Here is a 26,786-nt window from a genome sequence, read left to right as displayed (position 1 = left end):
CTATCTAACTAAAATATAACATTCAGGGCTACCTACAGCTTTAAAATTCTATAAACTCATTTTCTTATGGATTTAGCATTTCTATATCTGTACATTACCTGCAGATAAAGCAATGTTAGCTTTCTTGGTAGCTGCAGAATGGCTCTCTTTCACTTGACCTTCTGGAGGCAGAACTTGACTCCAATAAGAGTCCAGAGATTTTGTAGAGCTGTTCTTTGGTATGTCAGAATTGGGGTCTCTTTGATGAAGTTCCAGATGACATGGTCTTTCTTGAGATTTTATATCACTATCTGAAAGTTTGCTGCGTGGCTGAAAGTCATTAACCACATTGCTTCCACTGTTTACTTTTTTATCTTCTGGAGGAAGCTGTCTGCCTCCTCTGGACAGGACATCTGTTGTGCTCTTTTTTTCTGTGGCTGAAGCACTCTGTTTATCTTTTCTTGAAGAGTCAATGCTACTAAGACCCAAGGGAGAGCTTTTGTTTTTATATACACTATTGGCTTTCTCTTGTCTACATTCTAAAATACTACCTTTACTTCCTTGTGAGTATCTGGAGTAGCAGACCCTTCCGTGATGTTCATGAGAAACACCATCAAAAACATCAGAAGGTGAAGGCGAATCTACAGAAGGCTGAAAGGGAGCATGGACTTCCCCTTCATCAGATCCTAGTTCTTCACATTCATCTACCGAAAGTAAAACTGACCTTTTAAAATTTTTAGTTGCACGAAACTCGTGACTTTCATTTTCAGTTGCATCTTCAAAAGCTAAATTAATTATTCCCTGAAACTGCTGAAGAGCTGGGTTAGATGTAGAGAAATTTTCTGCAACATTTTCAGCTTCAGACCTTTCATCTTCTGTTTCATCTGCTGAGGAAGAAACCTGATCTACTTCCTGAGCAAACTGGATACTGCCTCGTGGAATATTTTCTTTTTCCCTAGGGTGGACTCTTGTAGATCGAGACCAAATTTCTGGCCTTTTCCTAGGAATCTCATCATCACTTGTCGAATTAACTTGGAAAAGATCATTACTACTTTGCTTTTTCATTTTCACTTCAATTCTTAAGTTACTATCATATATTTTTAATTCTTCAGGAGTACTGGTGTCACTGCTACTTCTTCCAAGAAAATCATGGCACAGCATAGTGCCACATTTAGAAATACCCCTGTCATTTGACCCATCATCATCCTGAGACCCTCCAGCATCATAGTCTTCAGATCTAGGCTTTATGTCATCAGAGGATGTTGTAGCACTGCCACTGTCAGATTCAGGACTCTCTCTCTGATGCAGAACACTGGTACTCAAATTCCAGTGACTCATGAATGGAGCTTCTGGAGTTTCATGGCTCTCTGGAGTTTCTGTTGTTTCCATGTCTTTAGGAGAATTTTTCCCTGGTATTTGTTCCAAAAAACACTTGGAGGAAGTATTTGAGTCTACTGTAGCATGTTTGTCTCCATTCATGGCAGAGTCATCAGAAAACTGATGGGGAACTGTCTGTTCTTCCACATGAATTCTAGATTTTCTGTCATCTTGACCAGAATTTAAGGTACCATTTGTCTGTTCAGGAACACAAGGTAAAACATCTTCCACACATTTAATGTTTAATTTTTTGTTTGTATCTTTTCTCCCTGCTTGCTTCTCCCTATCTGACACTGAATGGACTTGCTCTACATTTGTTGAATCTAGGTCACAAACTGGATTAGAGTTCAAAGAGTTTTCATTTGGATTTGAAATCATGGATTTTAGAGCAGTGGTGCTATAAAATTCTGGATCTACATTATCACTCTCATCAGAATGACAATGTATTTTAACTGTGTTGCATTGATCTGTTTTTTTGTGACCAGAAAAATTTGTTTCACTTTTATCTGAACAAATCTGTTTTGATTCCAGTTCATGTTTTATTAATTTATCTAGATTTGAAATATTTTGGCATTCTAACACCAACTTCTCTTTTTCTTGATTGTTTAATGGCTTTTGTGGGTCAAGTATGCATGGTGACTGACATGCTTCTGTATCACTGATTTCGGCTGTGAGATTAATTAGAGGTTCATGAGGCTTCTGTTCAGAAACATTGCCTTTGTTATTATTATCACATACATCACGAAGCACACTTTTTTGGACAACAGATGGTTCACTTTTTAAAGGTCTCAGAGAAGAAGGCTGAGTCTTCAATATAACCTGTCCAGGAAGTGTTTTCTGTTTTGAATCCTTATTATTCAAAGTTTCACCTTTCTTAGATTGATTTAGGTTTTTAGGCATTGCTACTATTTTTGCACTAATCTTAGGCAATGTTGTTTGTCCTTGCTTGACAGTTTTTCTCTTAGGTGTTTGTTTATCTGTAGTTACACTGTGGTCCAATTTTGTCACATTTTCATCAGACTGCCTTGAAGACCCTGAAGATTTTACTGAATGTGGTGACTCTCCTTGGGATCCTAAGTAAAGAAAATTCAAAAATATACCTTCCAGTTTGTGAGTGAAATTCAATATTTGTTTTTAAATCCCTTTAGAAGAAATAAAATAGATAACAATGAAATGGTAACATAATGATCAAACGGACAATTACAAATTAGGCGTTAGTGATGTGATAAAATAAAAAAAATTTATTACAAATATAGAGGAAGTATTCCAGTATCTTAAGTAAAATTATTAAAATAGGATCTCTCCTCCTCAAGTAAAGAGCATTGATCCTATGCCAGAATTGGATTTGCATAAATATATGGGGGTAGAAAAATCTGATTTTCTTATGCCAAAAGAGCAGTAAGGGTCTTTCTTCCCTTTGAAGTTCTAGGGGGAAAAACAGACTGTTCCACATAGCTGGAAAGCAGAATCAAGCTAAAACACAAAATAGAAATGTTGAAATTGTTGCAATTTTTTTCCTCAAACAGTAACAAAGCTAATTTATTTCTCATAGCCAGATCATTATTATTGTAGGTCATTAGGGTTAACAACTTAGATCTGCAGTTGAAACTAAAGCTGGTAACTGGAAAGAAAGAGGATTAATTTTGGCAATTCATTTGTTTATAATGGTTGAAATCCTAGAGATGATATTTTGAGCATTTAAATATGTCAAACAGAATTATCAAATCTTTTTAAATGTTTAATTTTTAGCTGTCACTAGAACATGAATAACTTTTCTCTGGCTTACTTTTAAATTTACTTTCAGTATTAATTCATTACCTACCTCAAAATTGGTTTTAGCATTTTACACACTGCTCTTACATATGTGAATGCTTAATGCATAAAGCAAATTAATTTTTAAAATCAGTTATTATATTAGCAAATTATGCAATCTGATCAGTATTCTTCTCTTTATTAGAATATGGAAAAACAACAGGCATAGCACAGAGCCCAGAGGGAAAATTCTTCCTCCCTACGTATTACAGCTCTCTAGATTGTACCATTACTTTTTAAAGAGCTCTTTAGTGTTGGTTTTGCAGATGGAATTCTTATATTTATCAATGAAACTTTGAAGAAGCACAGGTATAATACACAGAAGGACCAGAAATGCAGATAACCTAGTGACTTCCTTAATTATTTTTTTCACAAAAGAAAATAAAAACTAAACTCACACCCCAAAACACCAAAATACTTGTCTGAAAAGTGGAAGAATAAAATCTCATCTCTAAAATATGAAATGAATGTAAAATGAGTGAAACCACGTTATACTTTGCTTATTTGTTGCTAAAGTTCCAGAATCAGAGTTCTGCTTATTCAATTTAAACAAGGAAGTAATACCTGGGAGTATTTCAACTTTACCTTGAGTTTTAGCAAGATTAACTGTGGCATTCTTTGTCCTCTGCTGAGCTGTACCACATCCATTGCCATTTCCTCTTTTCTTTAAAATTGCCTGTGGTACTGGATCACTGTATCCTTTGCTGGTGACCTTCTTTAGCACACTAAGAAAAATTATTTGCGTTCAGTATTACACTGAGATTCCAAAACATAATTTTTTAAAAGACCCATACATGAAATATATTTTTCACAATACTGTAAATCAACTATACTTCAATTAAAAAAAAACAAAAAAAGTATTTTTTCTCAAAGAAATAAAAAATATATCTCTTTTCTGAAAATAGAAAAAACCATAGGTTCTTAAGTGTTTAAGTTTATAAAACTGTAGATCAACTATGGTAAAGCAATGCATAATAAGGTACCACAAGTATAAATTATTCTTCTACAATTTTGTATCAGTCGTCATTTTACATAATAAATAAGAAAAGTTTTTAAGTATCATTATGTAAATATACTAAATTTTCTAACAAAGGAAAGATATTTTAACAATATTTAGCTAGAAGTTAGTATATAATTAACTTCCAGAGAAAGCTAATGTCTAGGTAAAACAATGAATGCTTACCTATTATTTATATTAGTTTCTTGTTCATGAATGCTTTTTTTATTGGAAGTTCCATTGGTAACTTTTGAAACAGGTCGAGATTTTACTGCTATAAATTAAGAAGAGTGAGCCATGAGATTGAGGAATAAATATGTAATAAGTATGTATAAATTCACTGGTCATACACTATATACAAAATTAAATGTTACGGTGAGAAAAACTGTTTTTTCTCAGTTTGCATGAATATATGTTACTAAAATCTCTTTGCATTTGAAACTAAATAAAAGTCGAAACATAGGTTCATTTTTTCCTAGGAACTTTAACTGTTCCTAAAAAGCTTCTTAATAGCTATTAAAAATTAGAGTGTTAAAACCCACCTACAGTGGAAGTTTTGATACTTTCTACACTGTTTTTCACAGTCTGTCCTGGAGAGTCACAAAGGGAAAATTTATGACCAGAAGGCTTCTCTTTTATTGACCCATTTTCTTTTGGTTCATCCAGACAGTCAGTGGAAGTCAGTAATTCCATACTTGAATTTGTAGATCTGCTGGAGGGCCCTGAAATCCTGAGGCATGGAGAATCTTTGCCTGTCACTTTCTTCAAAGGCTTTGCTTTGGCATGCACGTTTAAGTTCCCAGTGAGTACCTTGGGTCTGGCACCTGTAATTTGACCTTCCTGATTTCTCACTCCTTTTCCATTTACTGAATTTTTCTGTCCATTTGCTGCTGCTGCTGCTGATCTTTCCACAACTTGTCTAGGTGACATGTTTGCTGACTTTGCATTATCACCGTTTTCTGTTTTGGGCTTTATTATAGGTTTGGGCTTTCCAGAAACATTTTTTCCCACAGTTTTTAATTCTTTTGTACTCTTGGATGCGGTTTTTGTACCATCCTTTTCCTTTAAATCATCATGCTTCAAAGTTTTATTTATAGAATTTCTATTAGTACTTGATGAATGTCCAGACGCTCCTAATCCATCAGATTTCATCTTTTGATTCGTAGAGGGACAACTCCAATACTCTTTCTTGTTACTTTCTCTCCAAGATTTGTTTTTTATAGCACCAGGGTCAGAAACTTGTCTCCTTTGCTACAAAGAAGAAAAAAAATACTCTGTAACTTGACTGAAGTCTTGGACATAATACTTTATGTTTCAATAGCCAGTTTTTCAAAGAGGAAAAAGCAGCAAAATTCAGATTATGATTTAGGGCCACTTAAAACTTGAATGATCTGGGGTCATTTGAATGTGTCTTTGATCACATTACCTTAATCAAATCTGAAATAAAACATACAAAATTAACAGGAAATTCTACTTTAAGAGGCATACTATTTAACTTTATGAAGTTATGGTAGAGATGAATACTTAATGGTGTCAGGATGCCTTGGGTGAATGATAGCAATATCCAACATTTTTCGAGGGCCCACTCCCAGGTTCTGTGCTCAGATGCTTTTCATGTATCATCTCACTTAATCCTCACAACAATTCTATGAGACAGCTCCTGTTGTTATCTCCATTTCTTCAACAAGAAACTGGGGATTAAAGCAGGTATGTAACCCAAGGCCACATGCTGATAAGGGATTGAACTAGGACTTGAGCTCAGGATTTACTGCTTTAAGCAGGTAATCATCTGTATGTTAATGATTTTCACCAAAAATTCTCTCTTCAATCCTATCCCAAATTCCAGAAATTTTATCACTAAATATTTAATCCTCTGGAAGCAAGGGCGGGGGTGGGGGGGGTGGGGAGGGGGAAGCCCCTGGGAAAGAACACATTACACCTGAAAAGTTTTCTTTTTTTATTTTTTTGGCTGTGCAGCATGGCACGTGAGATCTTATTCCCTGACCAGGGATCGACCCCATGCCCCCTACATTGGAAGCACGGAGTGTTAACCACTGGACCACCAGGGAAGTCCCTGAAAAGTTTGGTTTTTGAGAAAAAAAAAAACAAACCACAACATAGTAATACAGTACTGGTTGTCTGGAGAAAGGAAAAGGGGTCCTAAAAACAGGTGAAATAGATAAAAAGGGGAAAGTAGAAGGGCACTAAAGACAATGCACCTACTTTATAATTTTGCTTAGAACAACGTTGTATGGAAGGGAATAACAAAATTTTAAAAACTGGTAGGAATTACAGAATAAATTTTTAAGAATATATTGCCATTTGTTATATAAATACTCCCTTTTGGAAGCTGTATGAGACAGCGTCTGTGTTGTCTTCATCTTTGTATCCCTTAGCACCATGCCCATCACATACTGGGTACTCAAGAACATGTGATGATGGCTATCAAATCTGAGCACATATTGATATACAGTTCAAGGTCTAGTTATTTCTAAATATGAAAGCTTCTAATTACAATTAAAATTTGTCTAAGATAAAAATAACATAAATATGTGTGTGTCTATATTCACACATACATATGTATATACATAATAAATAACCTAGTTAAGTTTAGCAAAAGCAAGGTATAATAATAAAGGAATCATTAGATTCTTGTTCTAGCTTTGCTTTTAACTGAAGAATAGAAGATAGGATATTTAAGAAATCATTACTAATATCTCTGGGCCTCAGATTACTCATGTCTAGGGGTGGAGACTGGTCCCATTCAGTGCTGTGTACTAGGATTCTCTGTAATACTTATAAAGTTCAAATAGGCTAGGTCCAAATAGGCTAGATCAAATCTTAGCTCAAAAAAAATAACATTTCTCGGCTTCCCTGGTGGCGCAGTGGTTGAGAGTCCACCTGCCGATGCAGGGGACACGGGTTCGTGCCCTGGTCCGGGAAGATCCCACATGCCGTGGAGCGGCTGGGCCCGTGAGCCATGGCCGCTGAGCCTGCGCGTCCGGAGCCTGTGCTCCGCAACGGGAGAGGCCACGACAGTGAGAGGCCCACATACCGCAAAAACAAACAGGCAAACAAAAAAACCATTTCTCTATTTTTAATACCTAAAACCAGGAAGACTCTGATGTTAGACCTCTTCCCACCCTTAAAACTAATCCTTCTTAATTCACGCTATCCTTGAATCTATCTACTTTAAAGCATCATGCTATGGGTGAGATCTATGTAGTATATGGGGTGCTCTACCCCTTTAGAAATTTCACATTAACATAGTATACCATGGTGAGGATTCAACGTATATGCATTTTTAGGCAATCTATGACTTACATCTACAAAGTTTATGTATGTTTCTTATATACAACTGACCAGTTGGGAATGGTCACCACATGCTATTGACAAAGATAAAGAAAAAAGAGTAACACTCTAAAGCCCTCCTCTTGGGACTTCCCTGGTGGCACAGTGGTTAAGAATCTGCCTGCTAATGTAGGGGACATGGGTTTGATCCCTGGTCCGGTAAGATCCCACATGGGGTGGAACAACTAAGCCTGTGTACCACAGCTACTGAGCCTGTGCTCTAGAGCCCACAAGCCACAACTACTGAAGCCCGTGAGCCCTAGAGCCCACTAGCCACAACTACTGAGCCCATGTGCTGCAACTACTGAAGCGTGCGCACCTAGAGCCCATGCTCTGCAACAAGAGAAGCCAATGCAATGAGAAGCCCGCACACCACAACAAACAGTAGCCCCGCTCACCGCAACTAGAGAAAGCCTGTGCGCAGCAACAAAGACCCAACGCAGCCAAAAATAAAAAATAAAATAAAGCATTCCTCTTGGACACACTTTCAGGTCTAGTACTATTCCTTTTTGTTGGTATTATTTTGTTTTACTTTTTATTATAGAAAAATTTAAACATAATCAAAGAAGACAGAACAGTATCATGAATCCCCACATACCTACTACCCAGCTTTAACAACTATCACCTCTTGGCCAATTCTGTTTCATATATAACTACCACCATTTTATTTTGAAGCAAATCCCAGACATCGTATAATTTTAGTCTTAAGTATTTTGGTACCAGCACTCTTCTTAAACGTTTCTATTTTATCTCATCAACTTTCTCCCACCTCTAAAAGATCTCATCTCATTTTGGAAGACACACTTATTCATACCACAGTTATTGAGGACTTACTACATACTAGACAATTGCACATAAATTATCTCACTTAATTTTCACAATAATCCCGGCTAGGTTTTATTACTCCATTCTACAGATAAGCAAATTAAGACTCACAGATGACAAAGATAATAAAGTCAAGATCTGGACTCTTACGATTTTATGTCCAGCACCCATTTCAGTACAATGCTGCCTTTCTAAGGAAAACATATTAGCCTGTTTCCTTCCCATTGTGGTTAACAGTATAAACCCTTGGACAACCTGAAAGTCAGGAACTGAGGAAGGGAAATGAGATTTTGTTTTGCTGTAAGGCAAGGAAGGAGGAAAAGCCTGGTTGATAGCAGTTAGTAGATAGAACAGGGGAAAGAAAGGCAGGTAGGCTAAATCATGGTGGCCTTAAAACACACACACACACACACACACACACATACACACACAAACACATAGGGTGAAAGGGAACATAGTACATAGAAAAAGTGTTCTAAGGTGCCATTTGCTAACATATGTTCTGTGGAACTGTACAACATGCTTAAAAGGGGTCAAGAGGGAGTCTAGTGGTGTTCCATGGTTATAAAATTTGAGGAAATCTTGGGGAAAACAAAATTCAAAAGTGTTCTTTACTGTAGTGTTTCTCAGAGCTTTTAGGTGCTGATGTGCATCGTTAGTGTCTAAGAGGAGCTATGGTGTGTAGCAATTCTCAACCTTAGTTGACGCTAGATGTTCTTAGGTAGAACATATGATGAAGCTAGTATATTATGGAACACACTTAGGGAAATAGTCCTAGGAGGTTTACTAGCAAAAAGCTCCAGCGTCTCACAGTTTCTCACCCAAGACATTTAGAGCTTGACCTCTGCCTCAAGCCATCAGAGCTCTTGGTTGTGGCTTGGAGTTGTGTGAGTTCCTATCTACTGGCTGATAAGGAAGATTCCCAATTCCACTCTTGCAAGGGCAATATATTCTTTGCATTCCAAACTGGAACTCTCAGTGTATGTCTCCATATCACTGTAATGTGTGCCTAGGTTAGTATAATTTTATGCTTCAAATGTATTAAGTGACCATTTTTAAGTTAGCTAGATTGGAACTCTAATTATCATTAATAACATTTTAGGGGAAGAAAAATGTATTTCATGTTATAATGAATATACCAAGTAACGTGTGTGTTGTGTGTGTGTGTGTGTGTGTGCGCACTAAAAAATAACATAAAATTTACCATCTTAACCATTTTTAAGTGGGCAGTACAGTCAGGTTGACTATATGCGCCTTGTTGTGCAACAGATATCTAGAACGGTCTCATCTTGCAAAACTGAAACTCTATCCCCATTGAACAATTATTCCCCTTCTCCTTATCTCCCCAGCCCCTGGCAGCCACCACTCTACTTAGTTTTTAAGAGTTTGACTATTTTTAGTTAACTCATATAAGTACACCAAGTAACTTTTAAAGTGAACACAACTGTACTCTTGGTATTAACTGTCTTTTTCACACCAAAAATCTATTATGTGGATTAAAATCTTAGCATAGAGAAAACTGGGACAACTAAAATCTTCTTTTGTAAAAAGTAGGTTAATTAGAAAAACAGACATGGAACTAGATCTAGAATTCTAGACAATTTCTGATCTGGAATAGTTCCAACATGCTAGTTGCCAAAAAGGTTTTCAAGGAAATAAAAATGGTAGACAATATTTCACTTCCCATACCAGCTGGATATAAAAAATGCATATCATTTAAAAATTTACAAAATGTTCACTTGATTAAAAACGAGACTCAAAATTATTTCCATCCAGAAACAGCTTTAGTTAATGAAAGAATAGATTTTTAAAAATTATTCTGAAATATAAAATGATAAAATTTAAATTACTTGTTATCTTGTTTCATCTGGGCCTGTAAAATTGTAAAAGTTTACCTGAGAGCTGCTGAATATAGGCTTTTTGCCAAGTCTTCGGTCATCACCTTTGTCAAATGCAGCTGTAGGAAAAAAAAAAGCAATCTAATTTTACAGGAAGCACTATTATTACCATAGAAGTAGAGGGAAAATAGTATATTAGCAGAAAAAGATTACATTTTGATGGAAATAACTTTTAAAAAGTTGAAACCAATCTAGCACACATAAATAATTCCCTATTTTAGAATTTTTCTTAAAGAACTTCATTTTGAATCTTATTTTCTTGTCCCTATGGATTTTATGTTATTAAAATTAATGAATTAGAAATGTACAGTCTCACAGAGAAGATTTATACATTTATAAAAACTTAGAATTTTCTCAAGCTTGAAATTTTAGAGATAACCTTTTTAGCTAGTTTTCCAAATTTCAAAAAATTACAGAGTTTTTGAAATGTAATATTGAGATATTTGGAGATGTAATATTTTATAAACTATTCAATGGGAGAAAATTTCTATCCTAAAAAATATTAAAATACTCTTAAAATTTTTCTGATTTTGCAGGTATGTCCTGAGGAAGGAGTAAAGAGAAAAAAGGTAAGGTTTTGTTGAAAATAAAACAAGAGACAATCCTTAAACCTATATCATTCTTTTTAGAATTACATAAAATATTCATTTTATAGATTAGGTTTATATGGGAATTATTGGGGAACTCGGTTTATGTTCTTCAAATAAGAATTTAAATGACGTCAGGGAAATATATAGGAATAATGGTATGAGAGCCATAAATATAGTTTAGCTAATGTATTTGTTCCCTTTGAAGGTTATGTAGCTTTAAAATATATTTTGAAGAAATATATACATATATTTTCCAAAATTTATTTTATTTTTATTAAAACAGCTGATGAAAAATACATCAAATTATCTGTAACCCTACCATGCACCTTCTACTATTTCTATTCTATAGGAACTATGTTATAAGACAAAGCAGGATCCTAGAAATAGCATTACAAGGATTGGTTTGTGGTTAGCAAATGACTGCACAAAAATATACAGGTGGAAATTAATACAAGATTTCTCCCAAAGATCAGTAACTCAAACTAGAACGTAAGAAATGTTATAACAAAGACAACCTAGAATTACTCCTTTATCTGGGATTTCCCAATGCAATAATTATGCATAAGTCAGGACTCATTATAATTCAACATACTTAAGATTTTAAAAATTATTTTTACACAGATAGAATGTAATAGATTGAAAAGTTCTTTTTGACAATTAGTTGGATTACCAATAATATTTTGTTTTAGATATGTGTATATATATGTATGTATTTACATGTATTTTATTTAATTAATTTATTTATTTTTTGCGGTACGCGGGCCTCTCACTGTTGTGGCCTCTCCCGCTGCGGAGCACAGGCTCCGGATGCGCAGGCCCAGTGGCCGTGGCTCACGGGCCCAGCCGCTCCGCGGCATGTGGGATTGATCCTCCCGGACCGGGGCACGAACCCATGTCCCCTGCATCGGCAGGCGGACTCTCAACCACTGTGCCACCTGGGAAGCCCCTACATGTATTTTAAATTAGCACTTTGAAGAATTAAGATAAAGAACATTGTTCGGGACCCAACTTAACTATGATATCCTCTAAAAATGGAGAAGAGCAAACTTTACTCCCAATCAGAAGAGAGTTGAATGACACCTACTCATGGAATGCTGATCTTAGTTTTTTACACTGTATAGTACAGATGAACTGTCATCTAAAAATCAGTACAGAAATAGTCACAAGGAAAAAAATTCCAATTTCTAAAGGCCTTCTCATGACTTTTGTTGTTTCATGGATTTTGTTGTTTTATTATTTTGTTGGAATTTCTTTGAAAAGTGCTCTTGAGATCACATCTGGCTACACCATCGTGTTATGCTTTTAATGCAAGACAGAGCAAATCATATTTTGATTAAATCATTAAAGAATTTAACATATCCATGTACTATCAAGAATATATTATATCACATATGGTCTCCATGTTTTATAGGACAGAAATATTGCTTCATAAAATATAGTCTCAATTTAAAATGTTTTTAAAAGTATACTTACTGAATCTGTCAATATTTTTCCTAAGGTACCTGCTTTAACCCAAAAATAGTGATGAAGCCATTTTTAGTTCCACACCCTCAATTTTTTATTTTAACATTTTTGAAACAAACACACATTCTGAGCAGTATAAATCTTTTGTTTAATGCTAATATTTCAAATGGTACCTATTAAATGTCAAAGAGCACTGTGCGGCTCCTGAGGGACAGTCCGCAATAGCACACATCGTATCACTGAACCAATCGATCATGGAATAAAGCCATCTAATCTAGGCAAAACCACAAGAAAGAGTATCTTATGCAAAAGATGGGAAAGCTTTATGGAAAAATATATTTTAAAAGGGAGAGAAAGTATGTTTGGTAATCTATTCTATATGGGTTACATTTTCCTATACTTCTAAATCTATCTAAAAGAATGCTTTTAAGCAAATTTGGCTAGAATATAAAGTTGCTAAGATAAAGTAGAATTATATATGTATATATAAGGAAATGAGTTTCATTTTCTAAGGACAGAAAAAAAGCATGATTTATTAAAACTGCCTAAACATACCAGCACCAGTTTCAATTAGCAAGCAAACAGAAGCAAACAAACGTTAATCCTATCACTTATTAGAATCCCTTTAAAATATCTCTTGTCACAATTATAAGAATAAAAAATCTCAAGGCTAATATACCTGCTTGGATTTTCTGTTGATCATCTGTGCTCATCAGCTTCCAGCTTTCTGTGTGACGAACAGCATAGAAAGACTGAACCAGGAAGATCCACAGCTTATCACGCAGAGCCTGGATCTTGCACGTAAAACCCTGTGTTCAAGCAACAAATCAGCAGCTGGTCAGAGCCACATTGTCATAGCAACCAGTCATTATTCCCTTCCGAATCTACTTACTCCTAAGCTAGATCAATGATGTCATCACTTAGATTTTTAAGATCGTCGGGTACAAGTTATTTATGAAGCCTTGCTCTTTAACAACAGAATTTTATAGTGAACATGAACCTTATCCTTTCAGCATTTTCCTTTTAACCAAACACTGTTTTAAACCACCAATGGCCTTTACGTAAAAACCTTCCACAGCCTTTTCAAATCAGCTATGACATTACAAGGTCAAATACTCTATGCAGTAATAATAAATATGATGAAATTTTTTGTCATTCTTGTTGAACAAATAAAAAATGTCAATAATTTGCAATTAGCTTATTAATTACCATTGATTAATTGCATTTAAAAATAAGATATATTTTAATTTTGCTTTTTCTCAATCCAATTTTAAATGATTTTTTTCTTAAGACAAAAATTAAGAACATATTATAAAATTAAAAGACACTGATGATTAAAACTGTAAAACATTCTTTAAAATTCTTTAAGTTTTATATTTAGGAAATTTAATGTAGTGACTGGGGAGAAATACTAAACTTATGCTGTACCAATTAATATTGCTAAGTACCAAACTATGTTTAGAATTAGCCAGCCAAACTTCCAAATTCTAAACTTTTATAATAAGTGTATTTGGAGGTAAATGAAATTTTTAAAATTTTGTATTATGAAAAATTCCAAATATACACAGAAGTAGAGACTGTAACCAACCTCCAGGTATCAAACACTTAGTTTCAATGAACCATGCAACATTTAAAACGTGTATATATTTAAAAATCTTAAAACAGTTTAAATATTCTGTCATTCGTGTATATATTTAAAAATCTTAAAACAGTTTATTCTATCATTTTAATGAATTTTATTACATCAAATACCATTTCCTTTGTACTGTCAGAGTTCAGTAACGTGTCCAGAGCTGTAAGAAGAGAGCAACTATTCTCCGTGGTAATGTTTTCTTCAATTGCTTTTAAAATTTTGTCCAGCAGATCAGATGTGCTACTCATTGCTTGTGACTATAGAACACAGAAATTGATATTTAATAGGAATATATGTAAATGTGTAAGAAATGTGAAAGTCTGGCATAACAGCAGACCATTCATCATAACTGGCTATATGAAGTCAATCAGAAATCTTATTTCCTCTGTTAATAATAATAATTATTATCATTATAATAATAAATATTATACTAATCCCTTTCCTCTGTTAAAAATATCGGCACACACACACAGTTCTTAATAGCCAAAATAGTCCTAAAACAGAGCCTAGAAATAAGTTATAAAAGTTCTTTATTAAGTAACTAAATTTAGAGAAAGTGGGTCCCAGTAAGACAGAGAATTTTGCATGAACCATAATTGTATTACTGACCAAAACAATATCTTTATGACTTCAATTTCTAAAATATGGCTTATGCCGATTGAGGGCTGGAGTTGCCAGAGTTACACTGTGCCTTGCCAGGGCACTCAACCTGTCCCCTCCTCCCTTCATTATCTTATGAGACAAAAATCCTGTCCATCACTGCCCTAAATGCTATGCAAACATGCCATCTGCTATGGAATTTATTTAAGTCATACTAATTTAATCAAAGGCAACCTGAATTTGAAAACTTACATAATTATAATCAGAACACAAAGATGGGACTAAATATAGGATATAATTTTAGATGCAGTACCTGTAAGAGGAGAGCAAAATTTTCACTTTGAATGATCTTGGAGAAGTCTTCTATAATAAATGCAATACATTCTTCTTGAAGCTGAGATGCCATGGTCAGTGCTGCTTCTGTCCACTTCACTCTGGGTAAACTGATGATTAGCCTGTCACTTTCCATCAGAAGAAAAGCAGCATTCTTATCATTCTTATAATTTTGAAAATATTGGGGAAAAAAGTTAGATTACTGCTCATAAAAATAACTTTCCAAGCAAATTAAATACTTTTGTTTTCTTGTGACACTGCCTGCAAAAACCAAAATTCCAGGTAGCTAATATCTTTGTCATTAGCTTTACATATTTATTAATTCATTCAAAATTATCCCAAAGGGCAAACTTTGAGCTGGAAACAAATCACCTTTAAAAGACAGCTAAAACAAACATGAGAGCAAAGTTATAACTACAAAGAAAAGCTTGACTTCCCTGAGATTTTTCACTACTGAATTAATTTTTGTGCTTATAGATATCATTCATAACTGCATGGCTACACTGACATAGCCTTAATTCTTTTCTGACTATAAAATACATGTTATTACAAATTTAGAAAGGCTAAAATTGACTTATAATCCCCAGTGACTTTTTCTTCCTTTCTAATTAGGTAAGACTCTTCTTTTTATATTATATTATTTATTTAATAATGATTCATTTTTATACCATAGGAAAAAATGTTCACGAATACTGATCTCTATAAAAAATGAAATGACAGGGCTTCCCTGGTGGCGCAGTGGTTGAGAGTCCGCCTGCTGATGCAGGGGACACGGGTTCGTGCCCCGGTCCGGGAAGATCCCACATGCCGCGGAGCGGCTAGGCCCGTGAGCCATGGCCGCTGAGCCTGCGCATCCGGAGCCTGTGCTCCGCAATGGGAGAGGCCACAACAGTGAGAGGCCCACGTACCACAAAAAAATAAATAAATAAATAAATAAATAAAAATGAAATGACAATTCACAAATACCATGTGCTCTAAGGAAAAGGAAAAAATGGCAACTTAAAATTACTATATTTTATTCATGTTTGATTTCTAACTCTTAAAACGATCCTTAGGAAATAATGATTTATTGAATAAATAGTTATCTGATCGATTGTAGTAGATTGAAAAAAATGGCCACAAATTCTGTGTAGCTCAATTCATCAAGAGGTGGACTCTATTTCCTCATCCCTTGAATCTAAACTGGCCTGTTCACTTGCTTGCACAAGCAGTGGTATTGTGCAAGTTTCAGAGCATAGGCCTCAAGTAGCCTTGCAGCCTCTATCTTTACCCTCTTGGTTCTGGGACCATGAAGCCATGAAGAAGCCTGGTAAGAAAGTACACAGGGAGTGGGAGGCCCAGCCTCCAACTTAGCCACCAGCTGAAAGCAGCTGCAGGACTGAGCTCAGGCAAGATAAGCAGAAGAATCACCCAGTAAATCCACAGAGAATAAATTTTAGTTTAAAGCAACTTAGTTTTGGGGTGGTTTGTTACACAGCAATAAATAACTAGTAAATCTGGAAATGACAGTGCTTGATCCTCAAGCAGAGTCTTCCCTGATCTCTATACCTACTTCAGATTCCTTTTACACATGCCATCAGAGAGCCTGTCCCTTCTCTTTAGAGCACTTACTTCATTTGTAATTATTCAATCATGAAATAACTACTTGATTAATACCCATCTCTCTCACTAGGCTGTATGTTTACTGCATGTGAAACCATGTCTGTTTTGGCTCACCGTTGTAACCACAGGTCCTAGTACAGAACTGAGTCACAGTAGACACATCTGTTGATCTCTGAGCATCAACAGAGACTGAGAGTTTGTAAATGAATTCATAAGCTAAATTAAGTTTAATCCTTGAACATCAAAACTTTAAAAATTTTACCCATTTACCAAGAATTCTTCTGAAAAGTATTCTATACTTCCCCTGCTTTATTTATTTGAGTAAAAAAATCATACTTTGCTATAATTTGAGTCTTTAAAAAGTTTTTTTACATTTTTACTATAATTTACCATTATCCTTTCCTCCTCTGGTAACTACCTGAGTAACTGTGCAGTTACTAAGAGTTTTAGGCAATAAACCCAATTTGCTCTACTAATAGGCATTGTTCTGGTATTAGTGACAAATGTAGAGTATTCAAATATCTTGGCAGGTATCTACAAAGTGCTTACTATAAACATAATGTTATGTGCTCTGACAGCAATATCTTTTTTTTTTTTTGGGTATTATTAACTTTATTTAAGCTCAGGAAGAAAATCATAAAAGCAATAACTCAGTAGAATTGCCAATCAACCTGTCTCTCCTCAAACAGCAAATGGCCAGCTTACAAGCAATATCTTTTAAAAAATACAGATGTATAGCTGTCATAATTTAGCTTGAAATCTATTGGAAAACTAAAACATGGACATAATGATAACAGATGGTATGTGATCTTAATTCCATACTGATCTGAATATATGATAACATTAAATGTTAAGAGTAGCTTAAGGTTCAAAGAAGGAAGAAAATGTAATATACTTCTAGATCAAACACATAAAATTTTATTTTATTTTTTTAACATCTTTATTGGAGTATAATTGCTTTACAATGGTGTGTTAGTTTCTGCTGTATAACAAAGTGAATCAGCTATACGTATACATATATTCCCATATCTTCTCCTTCTTGTGTCTCCCTCCCACCCTCCCTATCCCACCCTTCTAGGTGGACACAAAGCAGGGAGCTGATGTCCCTGTGCTATGCGGCTGCTTCCCACTAGCTATTTTACATTTGGTAGTGTATATATGTCCATGCCACTCTCTCACTTCATCCCAGCTTACCCTTCCCCCTCCCCGTGTCCTCAAGTCCATTCTTTATGTCTGCGTGTTTATTCCTGTCCTGCCCCTAGGTTCTTCAGAACCATTAAAAATTTTTTATTTTAGATTCCGTATATAAAAACACATAAAATTTTAAATTCAATAGTTAACACATGGTTCAAATTTCAAAACTATATAAAAGGCATTACTAAGAAAAGTCACCCACTCCTTCCTGTCCCTGGCCACCTATTTTCCCTTGTCCCAATCAATATTATTTATTTTCTGTATTTTTCCAGAGTTATTTTATGCATATACAAACAAAAAAAGTAATTTTCCCCTTATTTTACTCAAATGGAGGCATTAATATGCACAGTACTCTGTACTTTACCTTTTATACTTAGCATATACCTTGAATATTTTTCTTATCACAATATAAAGAGCCTTATTATTGTTTTAATAGCTATGGAATAGCCCATAATATGGATATATCAGAAGTCATACAACCAGTCCTCTACTTGTAGATGTTTATTTCTTTCCAGTTTTTGTTATTACAGTGTTGTAATGAATGACCTTGTAGATAACATTATTTCACACATATGTGAATATATCTATAGGATAAATTCCTAGAAATAAAATTGCTGGGTCAATACTACTTGTCTTATCCTGGGTTCTGCCTAATAACTGAGCCTGAGAAACAGGCTTGTACGTAAGTGATCCCAAGATGACCCAAGAGTGAAACAGGGAAGGAGGGAAAGCCGGTGGAAGGGTATGTTTTCCAGCTCCTTGCTACTCAAAGTGTGATCCGCAGCTACCATTACCTAGAGCTTGTTAGAAGTGTAGAATCTCAGGCTCCGCCTCTGATTTACTGAATTAGAACCTACATTCAACCAAGATCCTGAAGTGTTTTTTGTTTTTGCCACACCACACGGCATGCGGGATCTTAGTTCCCCAACCGGGGATTGAACCCTGTGCCCCCTGCAGTGGAAGCACTGAGTCCTAACCACTGGACCACCACCAGGGAATACCCAGTCCTGGAGTGTTGTGTGTATACATTTAAGTTTGAGAAACAATGATATAGCATTTGCTATTGTAAGCAACTGGGGATCAATCTTGTTGGGGGCCCTCTGAAGAGCCACAGAGAATACAATTTGAATTATTCACCCAAGGGATAGATCAGGGAAACATTTAATCACTGGTTAATCACTGACCAATCTCCCATTGGTCAAGGTTTGTCCCCTGGGATATTAATTCCCTTTCACTTCCAGGTTTGAAGAGCTGTAGGTACCCTGGGTAGAACAGCAGTGAAGCCTCAGGACAGAAAGTGAGAAATACGTGTGATGTGGCTGAGGGAAAGTGCTGTCAGATTACATCTGTGTGCAGCTGGATGCTGCAGCAATGGTTGGAGTACATACATGGGTCAAAGGATATGAGGTGGGGCACCAGGAGGATACAAAACATTGCCAACATATATTCAACGGAGCACTGTTTTCCAAACTGTAGTTTTCTCCCCTAGCAACCTAGAGAAATATATTTAGTGGCTTACAATCAGCATTAGAAGACAAAACAAGAAAGAGATAGAAAAGAGAAAAACAGAAAATATCAGAACATCATATGGAATATGGTAAGTATTCTTTTTTTGAAACTTGTTTCAGTTCTACATGTGTGAGTAAACTGGGTTATAACATAAAAAGAACTTGCTCTGGGTCAGTCAAAAAAGTTTAAAAAACACAGCAAAAGTTGTGCTAATTTATACCCTTCCCAGGAGTGAATAGGAGTACTTATTCCCTACATCCTTGTTAAAATAGTACAAATTTCCTTTTTTTCCCCCATACTAAAAGGTACAAAACAGTCTGACATGGTAATTTTAATGTCCATTTCTCTTAAATAAATGAAGTTGAAGATTTGTTCATCAAATTAAGAGGCATCTGTATTTTCTAAGTGAACTATCTAGTCTTACCCTACCATTTAGCTATTTTTTAAAAATCAACTTGTAGGAACTCTCTATATTAGAAAAATTAGAATAAGAGTATGATATGAACTGTCATTTGTTTTCTGACTTTGCTTATGGTAATTTTTACTATATAGAAATTTTGCATTTTTATGTAACCAAATTCTTTTATGGCTTCTAAATTTTGTATCCCCACTCCACTGATGAGGTTATAAACTAATTCTCCCAGGACTTAACTGTAGTGTTTTAGGTTTCATTTTCTTTACTTGTAAATCTTTGATCCATTTGGAATGTATACTGGCATACCAGGATGTGATGTATAGATCCAACTTAAATTTTTTCCAGCAAGCTTCCTGTTGTTGTCCTAACACCATATACTGAATAAACACTATGACTCATACTATTTAATTCTTTTGATATTGTGTTAATTAAATAGGCCTTCAATTATCTTTTGGCCTTAGGACTAAAAGCATAATATATATACAACTTCAGTTTTACGCTACTGACTATCCCCCATGCCTATTTTTGTTTTAATTTTCCTATATTTAAAAACTATTCATAATTTGTTTTTAAAAAAAGGCTTAAACAAACCTTTTTTTTTTAAACATCTTTATTGGAGTATAATTGCTTTACATTATTGTGTTAGTTTCTGCTGTATAACAAAGTGAATCAGCTATACGTATACCTATATCCCCATATCCCCTCCCTCTTGCATCTTCCTCCTACCCTCCTTATCCCACCCCTCTATGTGGTCACAAATCACCGAGCTGATCTCCCTGTGCTATGCGGCTGCTTCCCACTAGCTATCAGTTTTACATTTGGTAGTGTATATATATCAATGCCACTCTCTAACTTCGTCCCAGCTTACCCTTCCCCCTCCCCGTGTCCTTAAGTCCATTCTCTACGTCTGTGTCTTTATTCCTGTCCTGCTCTTAGGTTCTTCAGAACCATTTCTTTTTTTCAGATTCCATATATATGTGTTAGCATACGGTATTTGTTTTTCTCTTTCTGACTTATTTCATTCTGTATGACAGATTCTAGGTCCATCCACCTCACTATAAATAACTCAATTTCATTTCTTTTTATGGCTGAGTAATATTCCATTGTATATATGTGCCACATCTTCTTTATTCATTCATCTGTTGATGGACACTTAGGTTGCTTCCATGTCCTGGCTATCGTAAATAGTGCTGCAGTGAACATTGTGGTACATGACTCTTTCTGATTTATGGTTTTCTTGGGGTATATGCCCAGTAGTGGGATTGCTGGGTCATACGGTAGTTCTATTTTTAGTTTTTAAAGGAACCTCCATACTGTTCTCCATAGTGGCTGTATCAATTTACATTCCCACCAACAGTGTAGGAGGGTTCCCTTTTCTCCACACCCTCTTCAGCATTTATTGTTTGTAGATTTTTTGATGGTGGCCATTCTGACCCGTGTGAGGCAATACCTCATTGTAGTTTTGATTTGCATTTCTCTAATGATTAGTGATGTTGAGCATCCTTTCATATGTTTGTTGGCAATCTGTATATCTTCTTTGGAGAAATGTCTATTTAGGTCTTCTGCCCATTTCTAGATTGGGTTGTTTGTTTTTCTGATATTGAGCTGCATGAACTGCTTGTATATTTTTGGAGATTAATCCTTTGTCAGTTGCTTCATTTGCAAATATTTTCTCCCATTCTGAGGGTTGTCTTTTGGAAGTTTTAGCCACAGCAATCAGAGAAGAAAAAGAAATAAAAGGAATCCAATTGGAAAAGAAGTAAAACTGTCACTGTTTGCAGATGACATGATACTATACATAGAGAATCCTAAAGATGCTACCAGAAAACTACTAGAGCTAATCAATGAATTTGGTAAAGTAGCAGGATACAAAATTAATGCACAGAAATCTCTGGCATTCCTATACACTAATGATGAAAAATCTGAAAGAGAAATTAAGGAAACACTCCCATTTACCACTGCAACAAAAAGAATAAAATACCTAGGAATAAACCTACCCAAGGAGAAAAAATACCTGTATGCAGAAAACTATAAGACACTGATGAAAGAAATTAAAGATGACACAAACAGATGGAGAGATATACCATGTTCTTGGATTGGAAGAAGCAACATTGTGAAAATGACTATACTACCCAAAGCAATCTACAGATTCAATGCAATCCCTATCAAACTACCAATGGCATTTTTCACAGAACTAGAACAAAAAATTTCACAATTTGTATGGAAACACAAAAAACCCCAAATAGCCAAAGCAATCTTGAAAAAGAAAAATGGAGCTGGAGGAGCAGGCTCCCTGACTTCAGACTGTACTACAAAGCTACAGTAATCAAGACAGTATGGTACTGGCACAAAAACAGAAATATAGATCAATGGAACAGGATAGAAAGCCCAGAGATAAACCCATGCACATATGGTCACCTTATCTTTGATAAAGGAGGCAAGGATATACAATGGAGAAAAGACAGCCTCTTCAATAAGTGGTTCTGGGAAAACTGGACAGCTACATGTAAAAAGATGAAATTAGAACACTCCCTAATACCATACACAAAAATAAACTCAAAATTGATTAAAGACCTAAATGTAAGGCTAGACACTATAAAACTCTTAGAGGAAAACATAGGCAGAACACTCTATGACATAAATCACAGTAAGATCCTTTTTGACCCACCTCCTAGAGAAATGGAAATAAAAACAAAAATAAACAAATGAGACCTAAACTTAAATGCTTTTGCACAGCAAAGGAAACCATAAACAAAACAAAACATTTTGAAACAGAAAAATTTAATCTTGTTTTGAAATAGTTCAAGTAATTAGAAGCCCTAACTTTTCTAAAAACTTTCTCTCTTCTGCTAACTCCTCTACCCTTCTCTCTCTTCCTCCCAAAAGCAACGGTTTGTACTTGGTAGGAGGGAGTAGCCACTTCTTACTGAACTGCTGCATAGTGAGCAAGAAGGAGAAAAAGCTCAAAGTCCCTTATATTAAAATTTAAAAAAAAATTCTCCATATATAGTCCAATGCAGCACTTTCTTATCTCCCTTTGTATATGACAGTGTTAGGCATATTATTGATAGAGTAAAGTGCCTGCCATGAAACATGTTGTTTAACTGAATTAGAGCCAAAGAAGACTTAAGAAGATTTCTCAATCTTTCTTTCACTTGTTTTGGATAACATATTTTAATTTTAAAATTTTTAAATATTCTATTTTTATTAATGTAGCAAAATATATTTTATTTCTATAGTAAAATATGAAGAATATATTAAATTAAGGTTTCCTAAAATTTGAATATCCACAAAGAAAGACAAAATTTCAAATTTTCATTATAATCACCACAATGCCAAAAGGCTCGTAAGTTTGGTTGTTTTGATGTTCATCTTTATATCTGTCTTGAAAGGAAAAACCAAGCATTCACAAAGCTTACAAGGAACTGATTAGAGCTATAAAATCAAAATAAAATATTGTAGGAGAGGGAGAGGCATAGTATGAAGAGCTTATTCCTCAGTTATACTCACTTACCACTTGTTAAAAAAAAAATCAAACTTCTTGAGACAGTCAGTTAAGATCCCTCCCAATCTGGCCTTAGCCTCTCCCCAGACTTATCTTCTCTCATTATTCCAGTTACAAGAGAATATTGGCACTGCCCAGACTCCAGGTCCCTGGTCACATTTAAAAGTCACTTTTTTATTTTGAAATTGTCCTCTATTTTCAGGTTCATCTCACATCACTTCTCTTATCCTTCCAATCAGAATCAATTGTTTTAACTTCTGTGATTCCACGTATAAACCTGAATTATAAATTATACTTATTCACTCCTTTATTTACCTATCAATATATACTGAGTGCCTAATGTCTGCTAGGCACTGCCCTAAGGCTGGTGCTGCAAAGGTAAATAAGACTGACATGGAACTTAATGCTAGTATTCATCATAGTCTAACTTGTATTTTGCATAGTTGTTTAAGTGCCTATCCTTCCATCAGTTTGCGAGTTCCTTGAAGTCAAGGCCCATACTTCCTAAAAATAATCTTTGCCCATGCTGAGCATCTATTATATTACCTTTAGAATGGCAGCAATTGGTTTTAAGACGTGGTTTTATAATTTACTGACAATGTGAACTTGAATAAAGCATTTACCTCTCTGATTCTTTTTTCTTATATATAAAGTGGAAATAAGAGTACCTATGTTATATGTAATTTCAAAATATAAAAAGTATATTTTGAACCATAAAGGTCTTTTAAAAATCCACTAGGTAATAATTCACTTCTATTGAACTGAATTATAGCTGGGCCATTTGCTTGCCTCATGAACAGAGTAACCATTCAATGACCAAAGAAACTAATGCAAAATAGTAAGCAACAAAACAACAAAGTCCTTCATTAGCATAAACACAGATTTAGATTTATTTTTTGCAGTGGTATATCACCAGCTGATGGCCTAAACTTATTTTCCCAGTTAGATTTAGATATTATTTTCTATGAAACCCAGTCTAAAATACCATTCATGGTTCAATCAGAGAAACGGGACCACTAGGAGGTATTTATATACATAAAGGAGTCTGTTAAAGGGATTTCACCTTATGCAATTATGGGAGCTGGTTAAGCACTCTTTGTATATGATGATGTATTGTAGTATGAAGTCCACAGGGAAAGCAGTTGAGAGAGGATGATGGATGTAAAGTGTGAGGGGTAAGGACAAGCTGACACCCAAGAGCACAAGCTATAACCCACAAGGATGGGCTCATTTTAGGTCTCACTGCCTCCAACATGGATTAAATGAGTGTCCTTCAGGAGATGCTAGCACCCGCCATCATGGAGCTAAACACATCCCTGGCCCAGGGGTAAGAGAAACCAAAGAGGATACAGGGCAAGGTGAAGCAGTACAAAGAAGGAAATTCTGGGAAGCATAGTTCATTCTAATCAAGCTAACACACTGCAGAGACACTACAGTCCAACCCTTGTCAACTTGGCATGCATACACATTTCTTTAAATCATAGTTAATTCCTATGGAGACAAAGTAAAGTCATGCTAATGCCTAACATATACAACCATCCCCTATAAAACAAACATGCTAACCCTCTCCCTAAAACAGGATACAAAGTCTCTCTTCAAACTGATTCAAACTACCCCTTGGCATCCTGTAACTTAAATACAGAGGTATAGTTAACATGTCTTATACTAAATGGTAGGGGAATGAGACAGTGGGGAAAAAAATAATTGGTTAATATATACATAAACATTCATATAAAAAGGGGAAATGAATATGTTTACCTCATAACTACTACAGTGCTAATTTCTATAACTGGTCACGTGGTCATACCTAGTATTTATAACTACCTTTTCCTGCAACCATTCCATGTTCCCTTTGTCCTCTGCAAGTACCTCTGCTGTTTATAGTTCTTTATCTGGTAAGGTGGCCCAAACTTTCATTCCTGAAGAATCTGGGCCAGTATCAGTGCTGCTTAAATTGAGTTTTTCCATTGATTTTAACCATAGGACATGGGAGTACTGCATTCCAGATATACTCCTCCTTCCCCACATTATATAGCACCAACCCAATTTCTCCTTATAGATAGCTAGTGGGAAGCAGCTGCATAGCACAGGGAGATCAGCTTGGTGCTTTGTGACCACTTAAAGGGGTGGGATAGGGAGGGTGGGAGGGAGATGTAAAAGGGAGGAGATATGGGGATATATATATACATATAGCCGATTCACTTTGTTGTACAGCAGAAACTAACATAGCATTGTAAAGCAATTATACTCCAATAAAGATGTTTAAAAAAAAATAGGCTCAATCTAATAATAATTCCCCTTCTCTGCCTGTTGATTTACAAAGTGGCCAGAAGGAGGTGGTCCCAACTTCCAGTTCAATGGAATCATTGTGTCCATAGGTGAAAACATTCTTCTCTTTGGAACTAAGACCTCTAGATCAGCAGATCCTAAAGTTATAGGGACAAGAAGCAAAAATTCTGCTAGTGGATCACTAGGAGTAATTATACGTGGAGCCACTCTCACTTCCACACCTTGATTTCTGTACCCATGAATCCTAGTTATGTTAAGACATAGCACCATAAATCAAAAGCTGATTTAGAGCATATACAGCCTCCCGGAGGACACTGCCCCAATCCCACAAGTCACTGCCACGTGGCTGTACTGTAACCAAGTCTTCAAAAGGCCCTTCCTCCATTCTATCAAGCCAGCTGCTTCAGGATGATAGGGAGCACAGTAGGACAGGTGAAATCAGTAAGCATGGGCCCACTGCCATACTTCATTTGCTATAAAGTGAGTTCTTTAGTCAGAAGTGATGCTGTGTGGGATACTATGGTGGTGAAAAAGGCAGTAAGTCCACGGACAGTGGTTTTACTAGAAACACTGGAAGTAAGGAAGGCAAATCCATATCCAAAGCAAATGTTTATTACACTGCGAACAAAGCACTGCCTTTTCCATGATGAAGTGGTGCAATGTAATTAACCTGCCAGCAGGTAGATGGCTGGTCCTCTTGGAGAATGGTGCCACTGTTTCAGTGTTGCACCTAAATCCACCGTAATGAGTGGAGGTCCCTGCTACTGAGCCAATGCATAACCGACCCTGGCACCATGCCCCTTTTGTTCATGAGCCAACGTATACTTTCTAGTGATTGTGGTTCTCTGACTGAATTCTAATGCATTTGGTACAGAGGAACAGAGTCTTAAAGACAGATTCTCTGAATTGGTTCTGGGTTATCTGGAATCGGTCCTTTCATCTTGCTTTTATAATACAATTCTACATTTGTATTTAAAACACCGAAAGTACCTATATAAAATTTAATAAACTTTTTGATGACAAACACAAAGTATTCAGGTTATACTTACTAAAGACTGAATCAACATATTAAGACAACTTTTCTGAATCTCAGGAGGTACATTTGCAAAGCTTCTCTCAGACCAAAACCTTGCAAAATGCTTTACAATCCACCTGTTAAAAGTCAAAGAATCTCAAGTTAAAGTAATGAAAATATTTTTCATTATAATATTCAGTAACATTTTGGTTTTCAATAATATAAGTTTTATATATATTATGTTTTGACTAACCCTAACAGTTAATTTTGTGAGTGCTATAATGGACTTAACTAAGTTCCCTTTTCTGTAGACATTTATTTCAAGTCCACTCTGGGTTACGTGCATGGATTTTAACATAAGTAACCATGGTTCAGCTAAAATAACGTTGATTCCAAGC

The 26,786-nt window shown here is 35.5% G+C and overlaps 1 protein-coding gene across 5 annotated transcripts in view; it reads right to left on the bottom strand.

Annotated features, from left to right (window-relative positions):
• BTBD8 (BTB domain containing 8) overlaps positions 1 to 26,786 on the bottom strand; it is a 108,388-nt gene that overhangs the window by 18,829 nt on the left and 62,773 nt on the right. For all 5 annotated transcript variants that reach the window (XM_067726898.1, XM_067726899.1, XM_067726896.1 and 2 more), the window contains 9 exons: positions 26,423 to 26,525; positions 14,840 to 15,022; positions 14,046 to 14,183; positions 12,973 to 13,102; positions 10,237 to 10,298; positions 4,708 to 5,416; positions 4,352 to 4,439; positions 3,754 to 3,893; positions 99 to 2,429 (listed from right to left, as the gene is read on the bottom strand). In XM_067726898.1, coding sequence (XP_067582999.1) covers positions 99 to 2,429; positions 3,754 to 3,893; positions 4,352 to 4,439; positions 4,708 to 5,416; positions 10,237 to 10,298; positions 12,973 to 13,102; positions 14,046 to 14,183; positions 14,840 to 15,022; positions 26,423 to 26,525 — 3,884 coding nt within the window. The remainder of the gene's footprint in view (positions 1 to 98; positions 2,430 to 3,753; positions 3,894 to 4,351; positions 4,440 to 4,707; positions 5,417 to 10,236; positions 10,299 to 12,972; positions 13,103 to 14,045; positions 14,184 to 14,839; positions 15,023 to 26,422; positions 26,526 to 26,786) is intronic.

Source organism: Pseudorca crassidens, chromosome 2 (genome assembly GCF_039906515.1).
Source record: "Pseudorca crassidens isolate mPseCra1 chromosome 2, mPseCra1.hap1, whole genome shotgun sequence".
Classification (NCBI taxonomy): domain Eukaryota; kingdom Metazoa; phylum Chordata; class Mammalia; order Artiodactyla; family Delphinidae; genus Pseudorca; species Pseudorca crassidens.
The sequence above is the reverse complement of the archived record's forward strand: the minus strand, read 5'-3'. Positions and strand labels throughout refer to the sequence as shown.